General features: G+C 46.4%; 4 protein-coding genes across 4 annotated transcripts; 1 reads left to right on the top strand and 3 right to left on the bottom strand.

The window, feature by feature from the left end:
* Window positions 1-1,810: 1,810 nt before the first annotated feature.
* Window positions 1,811-4,213, bottom strand: ATNIH1004_007310 (putative phosphoinositide-specific phospholipase C; the record flags this gene model as incomplete). Its single annotated transcript, XM_033571935.1, has 4 exons — window positions 1,811-1,976; window positions 2,115-2,718; window positions 2,831-3,617; window positions 3,800-4,213. 4 exons carry the CDS (start codon window positions 4,211-4,213, stop codon window positions 1,811-1,813), a joined length of 1,971 nt encoding a protein of 656 aa, XP_033425250.1.
* Window positions 4,214-5,202: 989 nt separating this feature from the next.
* On the top strand, window positions 5,203-6,058 carry ATNIH1004_007311 (uncharacterized protein; the record flags this gene model as incomplete). Its single annotated transcript, XM_033571936.1, has 2 exons — window positions 5,203-5,254; window positions 5,316-6,058. 2 exons carry the CDS (start codon window positions 5,203-5,205, stop codon window positions 6,056-6,058), a joined length of 795 nt encoding a protein of 264 aa, XP_033425251.1.
* A 901-nt stretch (window positions 6,059-6,959) lies between these two features.
* Window positions 6,960-8,404, bottom strand: ATNIH1004_007312 (uncharacterized protein; the record flags this gene model as incomplete). The annotated part of the gene is made up of 2 exons (XM_033571937.1): window positions 6,960-8,155; window positions 8,224-8,404. 2 exons carry the CDS (start codon window positions 8,402-8,404, stop codon window positions 6,960-6,962), a joined length of 1,377 nt encoding a protein of 458 aa, XP_033425252.1.
* Window positions 8,405-13,912: 5,508 nt separating this feature from the next.
* ATNIH1004_007313 (mitochondrial 54S ribosomal protein mL54) lies at window positions 13,913-14,704 on the bottom strand (the record flags this gene model as incomplete). The annotated part of the gene is made up of 2 exons (XM_033571938.1): window positions 13,913-14,166; window positions 14,227-14,704. The coding sequence occupies 2 exons, from the start codon at window positions 14,702-14,704 to the stop codon at window positions 13,913-13,915; spliced, it is 732 nt and encodes a 243-aa protein (XP_033425253.1).
* Window positions 14,705-15,588: the final 884 nt, after the last annotated feature.

A 15,588-nucleotide genomic window follows, 5' to 3' on the forward strand; every position in this document is an offset into this window, starting at 1 on the left:
GGGCGCATCTCCAGCGCCCATTCGCCACTGAGAGACCTTTTGGGAGATAAGTGTGACCCGATGTTTACCCATGACGTGCTACATTCCAATATTGAAGACCTTCGATCAAAATAATCTGCTTGTGTATTTGCTAACCCGGTCCCACCTGCAGCGCTAATATCATAAGGCACCATCACAGTATCAATGATGATGTCTATTGGCCCTCACTCCGAAACTATTGACGGCAGGCATACAGGTGGAAAAGCACTTGCGGTTCAGCCAACGTGCAGTTGCAGCCGACTCAAAATTCTGTAGATCAGCCTATCATGAACAACCAAACCATATTGATCGGCTGCTAGCCGAAGGATTGATGCCCTTTTTTCGATGTCAATCAGTGTCAGCGCTATGGCTGCTGTGGATTCGACCGACGCACAGCGGACGCTCCACGGAGGCAAATGCAGTCTCCCAAGCTCTCTGATGTCTTGCAGCCTTCAAACACCCCTGTACCCTGCCTTCCGTTCGATAAAGAAGCGCAAAATGAGATAATAAAAATCTGTCATTTTCACGCCCTGCGTCTGCTGTGAATCAGCAGGTTGATTATGGCTTCTTTCCACCACCATTATCTCCACATAGTGAGCTAATAATGGTAGCGGAGAAGCCGGCCTCGCAGACTAATTTGATAGGCCACATTTATCAGCTAAGGGAAAAAAACCTCTTTTTTGTTAAAAAAAAAGGGAGAGAGGGTGGGAGAAATTATATCGGACTTGACAGGTCAACTCTGAAGCAGTATCCCCTGTCAAATCAAAAAAGCCCCATCCTTTGCCCCACTAACAAGTTGCTAATTTAGCACCAATCCAGGCCCTGCTCTGTTCCCTCTCTGCCTCTCGGAAAGAAGCCTCTACTGATCATAGGTATTGTGGATGCGACGCAAGCAAACAATGAGCTGATCAAATTTCGTTTACTTGCCCCTATTCCAGCTTCTGAATGAGTACTACCCCGGAGTACACCGCTAGTCAACCATCCAGCGGGGTCTAGGTATTTGGAATTGTGATAAATATGTCCCCGCTCCGAGGCTGTTTGTTCTAACTTTCAGCCAAGTCAAGTCTACCATTCCTATGGGTATATGGGGATATGCACCCCCACCAGAGAAAAGGTTACTTCTTAGATTCACCGTGGGAAGTGATTTTTTAGTATGCTATCAATATCAAAGTACTTGCTAGAATCCCTCTACATACGGCACAGAGTAGAAACCAGTGCCTGAGACAAAGTGGCTGGCTGAAGTCTACATTATCATGGTCTTAGAGAGAGACGGTGTTCATATCACTTCCGATCACTCTTCCGGATGTATATTACCTACGATCCGTCCAGCAGAGTCTAGGCAAACCCACTCAGACCCCAAAATTAATTTATTAATTCAAAAGGTAGCAGAGAGTGCGCTTATCTAACACCCCTGCAATCTACCAAAACAGGTCAACTCATCATCAGCCCAACTCATGCCAGACGCAACAGACCAAGGCGGCGGCATTTGCATTCCATTAGACTTGTCTGGAGATGCGTCAAAAGAGCCACATGGCTTATTCATTTTCTCTCTTTCCCCCTCTTTTTTGCTTTCACCTGATAGACCTTGTCCCTAGTCTTCGCCAGTAAAAGAGCATGTGCAGCCTGTATGGTCTGCATCAAAGAACTACATATGACTGTCCACATCTAAGTATCAAAATGACGATACTCTTTATATCGAACAACCTGATACACCGCATGATGCAGATATCCCTAAGAGGTACTCCTTACGGAGCACTTGTATGCGTTGATGTATATGTATAGATAGATAGATCTAGGAAATATCTTTCATGATATGGACTAGCAGGACACCATTAGATGCAGAGCCTGTGCAGTCATAGAGGTGGATCAAACGATAGCCCGCTTGTAGTCGGTCGACTTTGATACAAACCCAGGCGGCCATTGGATCACGCCCGAATTGATCGTCTTTGACTTTAAACCTATGAAGTTGGTTGCTTGCGTCAGTCATTTAATGGATCTCCAACATTGAAAATGAGGCTTTTATGTATCACTCAACGTGGCACCACTGTTTTGTATGTGTATGTGTGTGTACATTCACATATCCTGTATATACACACCTGATAAATGTCAATTCGTCTATTATTCCTGATATAGTGGGAAACTGAAGCTTCTGTCCGCCGAAATCCGGATTAACTCCGGAGGCACTCTTGATTGTACGCTTGTAGCTTGCTTTGTCGGAATCGGTGTCACCATCTGCTTGTGCTGATCCCGTCTCTTCGCTTGGCACTTCGGCATGCAAAGAACAGCTGACGTAGGGATGGAACCCCTTTTCATTAGTAACGCCATGGGGGAGTGGGATATCTTGGCCTGCGAGAACCTCAATTGTAAGATCGAGCTGACGACGTATGATATCCTTCCCTTCTGATGCGTCGGTCCCGCGATAACCTAGCGGTTTGCGCACCCAGCCTTGCTCACCGTCAAACATGGCGTGATTTAGCATCATCCCTTTGTCCAGACTTTGCCAGTTCAATGCGACAATCTGGGCCCCACAGTGCCAGAACAAAGTCGGGTCGAGATTGGAGGAATTAATGCGCAACCCGGCTGGGTAGACTCGCATGAAATGGTGGCGGTTGTGCTCGAACAGAGCGTCCCGTTCTTTCGCATGCGCCGCCTGGGCCGCATTCTCCGAAAGAGAAAACACGTGCCCGGGGACTTTGGCCTCTGTTGCCAGTTAACATAACTATCTAGTCAAGAAACTAGCAGCTTTCTGGGTGGGTTGGTTTCTAGAATTTCGACTGGGAAGGAGGACAAGGGGAGGCGGTTAGCTAGTTACCTGGCTGCGTAAAATGGCTGAAGTGAAATCCTTTAGTGAAAACGGCTAACTTGCTGAGAGCGTGTAAGATCTTCGAGGGCTTGTGCGGTGGTGGGTCGGACGTATTGCTGGTGGTAGCCAAGGTACTGGATTCGCCCTGACTGGGCTGTAACTCCGAAAGCCCCAGTTCATCCGTGTGATCATCCACCGCGTCCTCCTCCCCCTCGCTTGTCGGTATTACATACTTCACTTTAATCAGGATCTTCCTCTTCAGAGCCTCTAGCGCAGGAAGTGCCTGGGTGGCTTCTATCTCGGGTGTGACTTCCACCAACATCCCTTTCCAGGTCTCCTCCATGATCTCCACCATGGCCCGCTGCTGCTCGAGAGACGCATGCACCTCCAGGCTAACAATAACGGGGAGGTCACTCACCACGAAAGCACTATCACGGATGGCGTTGCAAACATGTCGGAACGTAGTCGCCTTCGTGAGCGTGTGACCATGGAGTACTTTGGGCTCGGGGCTTGACGGCACTGGGATTGCAGCATCGGAAACGCACTCTATAGTCGGTGGTACTTCTTCGGAAGACGAGTCACGACCCAGCCAGCTCCCTAGCTTAGATGAAATAGAATTCAGGTGTCGGTGTCTTTTCTTTTCGGGCTTTGCTTTCTTCTTACGGCGAGCAACCTTCTCTTCGTCGGAGCTGGAGTCGCTACTGTTACTGCTACTGCTGGTACCATCGTCACTATAATCATCCGGTTCCCCATCCCAGACGTCAATTTCGACACATCTGCAACCGCTGAGAAGGACCTATGCTGCCATCAGTTTCTGTGCTCCAATTCTGAAAGGTTGGGTCAATTGGGCCATGAAAAATGGTGGCTAATGTAGGAAATCAAATCGGGAGAGATCAATAAGCGCGAGTGGGGTCCAATGCACCTCGACAGCTATTATGACCAAGGATGGTTCCAATTTGAAACGGTTGAAGGACATACATTGGTATAGGAACTTGCAGCTGCGTCACTGTATAGCTGATTACCGGTTAGGTAAGTATTATGACTTGAGGAGATAAAGTAGTCGGTAATGGGCGCAGAAAGATCCGGTTTTTCGGCGGGGCATAATGCAGAAGATGCTGGACTGGCCATATACGTATGGAACGCTGCCGCAGAGGCGAGCGGGTCTGCTGACCTCTGGCCAACAGACTCTGAGCTGTAAGATTCGCGCTGGACATCTTCAAAGAAGTTCGACTTCGAAGATGCGGTCAGACTTTTGTAGATATGGTCCAAATGAGAGGACACAGTGGACGAAAATCCAGAAATTGACTTGGTCACAGGGGAACCTGATGCGAGGTTGAGAGTGATACGATCCGTATGATGGGGAAGTTCAGAAAGCTCGTTTGTTGTTTCCATGGCTAATGATAAGCGCAGTCTATTCCACGCGACTACTAGGGAAAGCTTGCCGATACGGAGCAGCCTCTAATGGCGTTGGGCCGACGTGGTGGAAGGTGGCTTGACGATCACGGCTCGACTGTGTCACCAGCAGTTATGGTTCAGGCGCAGTGGAATGCGGGAAGCAAGGGCTCTGAGAAAGATAGAAAAAAGAAGATAAAAGGTTATAAAAAGGGGGGTTAAAATACCACCGGCATTTGATGTTGAGGACGACAGCGCATTGAAAAAGGTGTAACGCAGGACGAGTGAGTTATTTGTTGAGTTGGCACTGTTTCGTGATTTGTGTTTGTCGCTGCTCCACTCGCGTGCTTGGCTTGATCACATGGACTGTAGTCCAACGACCCAGGCTGGTCAGTAGAGCAAGATTTGACGGTATTCCTCTGACCAGGACACTCTTGTTCTTGAAAGCACTGGGTGGTATTGTGTGAGTTTCATGTATCCTGTTGCAGCAGTTGGGAGGGGTATCGTTGAAGGCAGGATGGGGCTCGTACCATTGGAAACACAGTGGGGGGAGAAACTGATGAAGCGATAGATGGAGATGGAGATGAAGGTCAAGATGAAGTAGACGAAGATAACTGGAAAAGGACTCCCAGTCAGGTGCCCCCCGGGATGCCTGAGAGGCATCTCCTTGGCCCAAACCTCGTCTTCGCTCCTTCTCCATTCTTTCTTGTGTCTTTTCAGCTATACTGGTTATTTCGATTTCCACAAGATGTTTCCAAGAGACAGAGGCAAAAGAAAGGGAACTCATATCCCTACCAGGCTTTTGACCCTCCATTCTACATAAATGGGATAACGATCCCCTGGGATAGCACTGCCCACTGACTAGAACATAGCCTCTCCGCATTGCTGATAAATCATCATGAACCCCCGCATCTCCTCCATTCCACATCAACTTTGACTCTTCACAATGTGTAATGGATTAACTAACTCCACATTACTTCGCACCAACAATGGCAAACACCACCCCTGTGCACTTCTTCGACATTGATTCAACACTTCCACGTATGTACAGTGCATATATTTCCAGTCCTCTCTCATCTCCCTACCTAACATCAAAATGCAGGCGACTTGAAACCGTGGTCTGTAAACACAATCAAGACTCGTATGGTCCTGAACTACAAGCGCATTCCTTATACCCAATCCTACGTCTCCTATCCTGACATCGCCCCTTTGCTCTCGAACTTAAACGTCCGACCTCATGAGGAGGGCACGGCGTACACCCTCCCCGCCATCTGCCACCCGTCGTCTATAACCTCCAATCCTCACGGGGCTCTGATGGACTCATTTGCCATCGCAACGCATCTGGACCAGGCCTTTCCATCACCACCTCTATTCCCATCTCGCGATGCCAGTTACGCTCTGGCACTCGCGGTGAATAAGCTCGTCGCCAATGTAACGTCGAAGTGTTCCACCCTCATCATTCCCCGAGTGGTCGATTTTCTGGATCCCAGAGCCCGAGAATATTTTATTAAGACCCGGTCGGCGAGATTCGGGAAGCCTCTTTCGGAAGTCCTTCCCAAGGAACCGGACCAAGTGCAGACGATTATCGATGTTGCAACAGCGGAAATAGCACCATTGGCGCAGATGCTACGAGGTAGGCTGGGAAAGAATGGTCCTTTCCTTGAGGGTGAAAAACCTGGGTATGCGGATTTTCTGATTGTGGCTTTCTTGGCTTGGTGCGAAAGAGCCGACAAGATGCTCTGGGAGGCCTTAGTCAATGTCGGAGAGGGAGAAATTAAGGCGCTCTGGGACGTGTGTTTGCCGTGGGTGAATGGCCAGGGCGAAGATAGGAATTGGGTACACTAAAGGGTTTTTTTTTTGTTGAGATTTATAATTCTACGAGGATCTGCCAAAGGTATGCATAGCCTTTTTGTCGCATATACATAGGGAACCTTAGCATATTTTTTTGAAAAATATATATGTACCTATACGAACTTGATTTTCTATAGACACAGAGACTTTCCCCATTCGGATACTGCCGCTTTAATGCGGGTACACAGGGGCTTGCTCAGTAAGTGCTCACTTGTTGGAAGCGGTTGCTAATCCTATTGAAAAGGTGGCCGGGTGGCCGCCAAATAACATATTTCACAAGGAGCGTTCCACACAGATCGAGTGTGCCACCCCTCATGGGCAGCTTATTAGCACAGATGCGTACAGTGTTTTTTCTTTCCCTTTTTTTTGTCCAGTTTCTTCAGGCAGGGCTTGACTAGGCTATGTTCTAGAGATACGTCTTAAATCTTGAGATTATAATTGTCTCATGACTGTAGACCAGCACACGTAATAACTCTCATGGTCGAACCAATTTAATTATGTTGAGTAGCGGTTTAGTTCAGTTCTTCCGGCACATGGGCTACCACTTTGCCGTTGAGTTGTTGACAGAGGAAAAGTTGGAAGCTTGTAACTTAACTAGCAACCGTACGAATTAGTAAGCCGATATGGAAGATAAAGAGGTCTGATTCTCCTAATAATATATTCGAATTCCTCAAGATATACCTATCCAACAAGCTCGCGAATTATCGCCTGAATAGGAAACAAAAAGAAAAAATATGATATATCACATAGTTCCAAAAAGAATGGATGCAGGTTGAGCTGCGTACAAAGCTTCGAGATTCGCGCTGTTGTAAGCTTTCCAATCAGGCGATCTGATTAGTCGAATCAAATTAGCGGTAAAATTCTTGTGCAAAAACAATGAGCAACTAATCGCACTCTATGGCGGGCAGATGCCCCGACAGCGATTGATGCCTAGTGAATTAACCAAGAATTCATTCACGAACTGGCAATGTGGATCCATTCTCTCCTGGATTATTAGAAACTTCTCTAGCTCAGGATAAATGTACTCAGCATATGTTTTATTAAACCACAACATCTTGTTCCAGTGTGAATGCACGTTATAAATGTGCCCAAATTCAGGAATGAACTCCTGAGCAAGGGTCTGGTAGAACCAGAGTGAGCCATAGTTATTGTAGGTTGCATACCAGTCAATCTCAATGACAGCAAAGATGCCGCTGTGCTCGGGCCCAAGATTGTAGGTGTTAACTGGTGACATCCATGTGTCATCACCCTTCACAAACCGCAATTCATAGACCATCTGGTGGTTGTTGTAGTCTTTCATCCTTGGCGTCTGGGAAAGTTGGAAATTTGTGTAGTTTGTTGCCCCCTCCACGAAGTCCTCCACTGGGAAGAAATGTTCAATTTCTGCGTAGAACGAGCGACTGCATACGCCCTGGGGAGGTGTGGAGATGGCCTCTGTTGCCACATCATAGCAGACGTAGGGACGTTCACAGTCACCACAACCATTAGCGCAATAATTTGTTGAGCAATTATATACACCGGTGTCAGTACTGTTCTCCCAGTAAGTGATAGTCAAATTTGATTCCATTTTCCAGTTTGAATTGATAGGATCCCAGTCCATGTGAGGACCCCACACCATCATTCGATCATACTTCTGATAGTAATCGTATACATCTGTATACAACTGAGTGAAGTTTGGGCTTGCTGGAATCAACTCAGTGGTGCGCTTCAAGTACGAGATCGGCTCCACCTGGATAGTAACCTCTGTGATCAGACCGAGGGCGCCAAGGGAAATCCTGAACGCCTTCAGTTCTTCTGGCTGGTTATAATGATCCACCTTGTGGATCTTGCCAGTTGCATCCATCACACGGAAGCCAATAACATGAGTTGCAATATTGCCCAGATTCTTTCCAGTGCCATGGGTGCCAGGAGTGAATGCACCAATGAAATTCTGGACTCTTTCAGTGCCGAGGTTTAAGGGTTGCAAGTTGTGCGAGCGAAGCATTGGGATGAGATCCACAAGGTCCCAACCAGCACCAAAAGTGACCGTGTTATTGTCGTGGATTGTCACATTTTTCAAGTTCGTAAGACTGATGATATACGAGTCACGTTCTGTAGCAGTGTAATCGACACACTTGGTGAGTCGTGCCCGTTTCCAACAACCTTGAGCATGGATTTACGCGGATACTGCTGCTTGACGAATGCTGCAAGGTCTGCTTCGTCATCGGGCACGATGTGCCTAGTGGATTCACAAGTGGTAGCAAATTGCCAATTGTACCAGCGATATGCTGAGACAGTCACTGCATTCAGAAACACTAGTAACAGAAATCCGCGGACAGATAGCAGTCCTGCCGCAGCCATTTTGTGAAGGGAAGGATCTTCATGATAGTGTCAGCCCCTGAGTTGGCAATGGCAGGATTCAAGTACAATCACAAGGCTCATCGTACTTTAGCAGTGTAGGAACTTTTAGATGGATAATGTGTGGTGGCTCTTCTATATAAGGGGCACGATGACCCTGACTGATATAAAGAAGCTATGAATTGCAGATAAAAGTGATATGTATACAAGGAGAGAATCAAGGCAACTTATATATACACCTATCCAGTTACCCATTATTACTCCATGGATATCTACGGAATGGCATTGGCGAGTAAACTCGCTTTCTACAAGCACATGCTATCAGCAAATTTGGCGTATCTAGACTTATGGCTAGAATCCTAACATGTATATCTAACTGGCAGCCCGCGGGACAGCCAATTTCCATGTCCTCACCGACGTATCGCGTTCTTGCTCTCCGATAAAGTCTAAATCAGATAAATGTCTCGGAAATCAAGTCCCGATAGTCCTCCCCCTATTGCCAGAGTGAATCTTCCTTCAATCGACTTGCCGAAGAAATCCATGCAACGCCGAATCTTCCAGTAATCGCCTCAGGATTTCCACGGTGAAATATAAGAATGTCTGTGCCGTCTGTGCCATGTAGCTTTCTGCAGCTGATCGTCAAAATGAAGTTAGTTAAGTGTCTCCCACGATAGGTGAATTTCCCAAAGGCATCGTTGCAATGGATTATAAAGGAGGTGCAGAAGTGTCCATGGTTCCTCCCCAAGCAAAGCATGCTGTAGAATAACAAGCCATAACTACTCCTGCACATCCGTCCTGGCAAATGCCGTAGGGCCCTGGACCACTGGAGACATTGCCGGCTAAGAGGACGAGAACATAGACGCCTGTGCAAGGCAGCTTCATTGTTCCAGTGGCTCAATCTTCTCCGACTTCAAACTAGATAAATATTGTACCAAAGTTATGGAATGGCCATTCGACCTGAATGTCAGGAAGATCAAGAATAGCTGCTGGCCAAGACACACCTGTCAAATTGAGAATATGTGAGGAATATAACGCATGCATATGACGCACACATGATGTAAATCTTGATGATATGCTTATAAAGGAACACAAATAGAAGCATAGCCATGACCTTAACCCGGTATCCCGCCAAGCTTAACTTGTCCAACTAACTTCGCTTTAGCTTTTAATTATATCCCCTGAGTTACGACGTAACTTTACTCTTGTATAAGATGTGTAAGGTATGTATTGGAAGAACTTTTTCCTGTTTTTACGCCAGTAAGAAATTTACAAATTGGTTAATATCAGGAGGTTTTGGTGCGCCTACTTATGTGTGAGGTGTGAGAAATGGGGGAACACGTGATACATTTCGAATATGTCGAAAATTTTTGAAAAGTAAATTTTATTCGAAAAACAATATTAGTAATCTTTAAATTTTTGGTCTATTCTGTAGGCTTGCGTTGAGAGAGAGAATTAATGCAAGTGAATTCTGTAATGCTGGGAGGTATTTAGTGGCGGAAATTATATATTTACTTAGTCCAAGAGTACTTACACTATACTACTACTAATTACAGGCTGGCCGTCGGGAGGGATTCGGGATCCCGAGGATGGTTTGGTCCCGTTCCATATTCCCACGGGATCCTGGGGTTGGTCCCGAATCCCGTCTTAAGAAATTGGGAAGCGATACCCTTTTCATGGGAAATCGGGATGGGATAAACCCTTTCCAAAATTTAATAATATTAGTCCCGTTTCCCGTCCCATTCCCAAATAGAAATTAAAGGGAATCCTGATCTAGGGAATGGGATATTCCCAAATATCCCCAGTTCCCCTAAATTCGTGACTTTGGTCCCGTTCCCGTTCCGGTCCCATTCGGGAGGGAAGTCCAAAGGGAAATCCCCTCCCAACGGCCAGCCTAGGCGGAAAGAGATAGTGATTAATTAATTCTATAAAGTATATTATATTTTTCCTAGGGATAAAAGCTGTATCTGTAATCCTTGATACAGTATATCACTAACTAAACTTGCTATTTAATAATTTTATAGTCATACAATCCTTCCATTCCTGATAAACCAGTGTGGAGTCTTTTTTCGTCTTAACCATGCTAACAGGTCTTGGGGGATAAAATTTTGCCGCCAAGAGAGCAACTGGTCCAAATCAAATACTATTAACAAAATAATAGAAACAAACGCCGGACTAATACCCTCCTTAACAATAGTATCATTACTATATTGTTCCCAGATAAAGTAATACTGCAATATATATTAATTGACATTCCTCGTGCTGTAGATTTAAATGACCAGGTAATTATAGCTATTAAAACCACCCCCACTCCCCCCCCCCCCCCAAGCTGGTAATAAAGAGTAGTGCGGAATATTCCATGTTTAGAGCCCTTTTAAATTTCCTCTCCTCTCCACGCTTTGCATTCTAGTCAATGAGAAAACCTATTACTAGATAAGTGATCCAGCATAATGCAAAGCGTCCTTTTTTGCACCAGAATCCATTGAATCCGTTGAATCCTTTGTACCCATTGGACCCAGGAATCTCCTTTGAGCCATCGAACCTTCAAATCTACCACCTAGCATCCTCCAGGAACGTTGTCCTACCTTTCGAATCAAACCAGAACACCAGTCGACGCTAAGATGGCGCCCAAAAACGGCGCCACCAAAAAGGGAAAGGGGGCTGCCGAGAAACAACCCAATGACCCTCAAACTTGGACGGAGGATGAGCGGTTATCAACCAATTGCAGGATGGGAGGCATGTCTCGGCCTGCGCGAGATAACTAACAAGGGCGTTGGGCTGCTGCCTGAAGCGAGTTCATACCAGTGGATGGAGGACCAGGTCACCTGCGGTCACCGAGCAGATAAGACAATGGTACGGAGATACAGGGAAGGTATAGGAAACGGCCAAGCTGGTGGCCATGGAATTAGGGGATGCCCGACAAGGTAGTGCAGTTGGATCTTGGGGACTGCGGCAGACGGTGAGGCAGAGGTTACGTCAGGGTTGAGCTGCGGTAACGGGGGAGATACACCATACGGCAGCGTTCGTGGTGATATAGATGGCAACATTTATATGTAAGCTAGGACAGGCTAATGAATACTACTTTGCTACTAGCTGAGGGCGATGAAACGTAGAAGCCTCTAGCTCAGACTCAGGTTCCTCGAGACTCTTAGGGAGTTCGACCCTCTGAAAAACGGTATCTGGCCTATATTTATAAAACCCTCCAGGGCTTCTGCCTTTCTGGAGGCATTAGAGACAATTTGCTTATAACGGTTCCCACGGGCTTGGTGGTGTTTGGCCTGCTTCTCTAGTTCGATGATTCTAGCCTGGCGTTCTGCTATGGTGCTAGAGTAGGGGGATCCGGCAGTCTCGATAGCCTTAGGGACTTCCTCAGTAAAAAGGGCTCCTGAGGCTTGGGGGATGCTCTGAGTCTCTTGCTGCAGAATCTACTGCTTGAAACTGCCCGAGCAGGCCCGTTTTAATTATAAAGTCCGCCACTGCCACGCTTGCCTTTGTCTCCCGTATAACCGATTTATAGCCCTACATCCAGACACCGCCAGAATCTTTCGGTCGAAGCTCCCGTCGTATCTCCATTCGCAGGTCGATCAGAATTGGGCATGCTATAAGTAAATGTTTAGGCGTTTAATCGTCAAGATCACACCCGCAGCGCGCCGATTCGCGCACGTCGATACGGCTGATATACTTGCTCAGTACAATCCTCCTCGTACGCACCTGCGTGAACTCCGAGCTGGTTGTCTTTCGGAGACTTCCCCAGTACCGCAAGACGTCCTTCTCTAGAGATGGGAATGAAACCAGATCAGCTCTATTCGGTGTCTTCAACAGAACACTACAGAATGGAGAGAAATGGAAGACGATCGAGGTAAGCTATGGGGTAGATATCGTCATATACTACTCCAAACTCGGTCATTCCCCCATGACCAGATATATTAATATAGATTCATTTTGGTCGATACTCAGTGTCAGTGAGGTCATGCACCCCCCAGATTAAAGCAACGTCCCATCTCACATTGTGTGAACTTCTCTTTCACGTGGCTGACTTGTATAAGCCTCCTTTGGTGCGTCCTGTAGTGCACTTGGTGATCCTTCCAACAATTGGTTGAATTTGGCTAGAATAGCTGGGTTCGGGATCCATCCAGTGGCCGTTTTGGCACTATAACAAAAAAGCATTCATTGAAAAGTGAGAGTTTCCACATAAGCATCTCGGCTTGTCTGATTGACCTTTAAAGGTTGCAAAGGCTGCTTGGGATGCCTGGCTTTCTCTATCTATTAACATATCTGCAAGATAATCACGGAACTCCTCAATCAACTTGGAAAGGTCGATTGATGTATCCTTCTATAGATAAGCTCGTTGAATGTTGGTAAACTCTGGTGCAAACTGCTTGATAGCTAATAAAAAGTCTCGAACTGCAGGTTGTCCTTGAACATCAGGTAGATTGACTTCACGACATTCTTCAGAGACTGATTCAAATATAGAAATCCACTGATCAGGGATATGGATTGTTGATTGGTTCATTCTTTGCTGTAGTATATCTCTTCAAAGGAAGTCGTTCCCGTTGTTCTGATGTTGACGCCAGGCGTTTGCTCAAAATTATCAAGATCTCATAGACTGAGGGCTTATTCCGAATAAGATAGTAAAGACTGATGTCAATTGAACCCCGTATAACTTCATAAACTGCAACTATTCCTACTCAATCCTCTAATCTGCTTCTGACTGTTCCTCTTCTCTCTGGAATTGGTGGCTCTTTTGGAATCCCAGGTAGCCTGTCTTCTGCAACTTCAGGATTAATGTAATCCCAACTCTTCTTGCTTTTGCGAAACACCTAACCTTGTCATACTACTCATGCCAACTGTCCTGCAACATTAGGACAATTGAGACGTTTGAGGCAGTGCTAGTAGATATCTCCTGTCGCTTTCTTCTAATTTGAACTGCGTTGTCGCTCTGATTTTTGGTTCGATCAGTGGAATACCGCGTGCGTTGAATTCAGTGAGAACAGCGCAGGGAATATTCACTTCATGTGTTACCCCTCCCACTTTAGCTTTCCTTATCTCGGCCTTTCTTTAACTAGTCCTCTTCCTAGAACTCGCTTGTCTCTGTTGTTCCTCTTCGAGCATACGTACATGGTCCCAAGGACAGACATAGACCTTTGATTGTCGGATAGTCGTCCAGATCGTCTTGCTGGAATAGATCTATCAGTTCCCATCGGACAAAGACGTAGCCTACGTCCTCTCTAGACGAGATGAAAAGTACACCAACTTCCCGGCAAGCACTTTAAAGAAGCGAGTATCGAAACAAGGAAATAAAGGGTCGCAGGAAGTCACCTCTTGCTTTTCAAATAGCTGTCATATAGACTCAGAATTCTGCTTCCGTTCCGTATCTACAGTCATCATCAGCTACAGGAACTGAAGCGGTTAAGCACCAATTCTATCATTGTTATTGTACAGGGATAGCTTCAATTATAACACAGTACAAGGGAGACCCAATTACTCCCATGTAAACCCCAAAAATCCAACAAATCAGAGTCCACGCAGGAAGTTGGCTTCCCGAATGCCCTTCCTCCGTGCATCTCTCGCGCTCTTTGTGATCTCGGCGCGTTTCTCGATACTATGTGTGGCTTCGTCCAGGAGGGTCTCGGCCGTCGCCTTGCTGCGGTTGTACTCTGCAGGCGTGATATCGGAGGCGTGGTGGTGAACCGGGATCTTCGGTGGGAGAGTCGCGGCACGAGCGGCCATCTTCTTCTCGTAGCGCTTACGTTGTTTCTTGTTCAAAGCTGAAACGAGATGCTGTTAGCAGGAATGTCAATTGATATATTAGAATGAGTTGTCCATACTGCTCGGATCGACGCCTCCCTCGGATTTCGATTTCTTATCAGCACCATCCAGCAACTTCCATAGCCAATCGGGATACTCGGAGTCCTCCAGTGCAAGAACGTCTGGCTTGTTCTTAAAGTAATTAAGGCCGTGCAGCTTGTCTCCAGCAGCGCAGGAACTCTTCACACGTTCAGTAGTGGGCTTCGTGGGCTTCGGGGGAGCCGCATTGGTGTGAGCTTCTTCCGGCGTGCTCAAGGGTTGCGACACTTCAAGCGGAGCGGGCGAAACTGCAGATGGAATTATGATGTCGCCTGCAACAGGTCGTCGGGGTGCAGGAGGAGGAGTGGCCGATACCGTGGGATTGCCATCACTGTATTTCCGGAATTGACTGCGGTGGACTGGAAGCTGGCGGGCGCAAGCTGAGGCAGACCACGCAAACGTGTGCTGCAGCGGCTGTAATTGAGACAGGATATTGGTACGGCACCGGTGGCAGATCATCTTTCTATTGGTGTGTCAACGACACGGAAGTAAATGATATGAGTGGTCGTAAAGGCAATCGATGGTCCCGCTTCAAAAGGCTAAGCCAACAGGTGCAATCGTGAAGCAGCTGGCGGTAGAAGATGAAAACTACGGATGAATTTGATGCCAAGCCGGAAGATGTGTCACGTGAACAATGGATCAACTGCGGACAGGTCAATGATGTCTCGAAGAGCACCCTGACAGTAGAAAAGTATTGACTGTGTACTAGGAAATCGGGGATTTACTAGTTTAAACAATTCAGGCTGGAATAGCAACACCCATTCCCTGTTTGTGGATTTGTTTTCTAGTGGCAGTGGCCATGTGTCTGCAATTGAAGACCAATCGACGGCAAAGTGGAGATGGGCTACAGATGCCTATTTAGGAAACAACTATGGCATCAAGTTCAAATATCTTCCGTGCAATGTTATGCATAGTGGACAGTATGATATTAATTGGCCTGAATACTTCCATTGATAAAGGAATGGTTCAATTACAAAATGTATGTGTTTCTGGCGCTTTCAACGCATATGCCTAACATGTTGAATAATTCAGTCATTTCTTTCTAGGTATCGTACTCTTTCGAGGATAGCCACGTTTCCTTAATTTTTCCGAAGTTAGACTTGCAATAAGTGACCATCTATATTACAAGTTTATGTTCTTTTTTTTTTGGTCATGAACAAATCTAGACTCCTAGTTACATGCTTTAAGTCTGCTCCAAGTGTAAAAATAGTTCATATTAAATAGTACATATTTAATCATCCCACAGTGATGTTATTTATTCCATCCTTAGACCTCCTGCAGGAGGGGTAATTAAAGAGGACTGAGACTGCTTTATGGGTTCCTGATTGATTGCCTCTCGGTGG

This window comes from Aspergillus tanneri, assembly GCF_003426965.1.
Source record: "Aspergillus tanneri strain NIH1004 chromosome Unknown AapTan_7_pilon_pilon_pilon, whole genome shotgun sequence".
Taxonomy (NCBI): Eukaryota; Fungi; Ascomycota; class Eurotiomycetes; order Eurotiales; family Aspergillaceae; genus Aspergillus; species Aspergillus tanneri.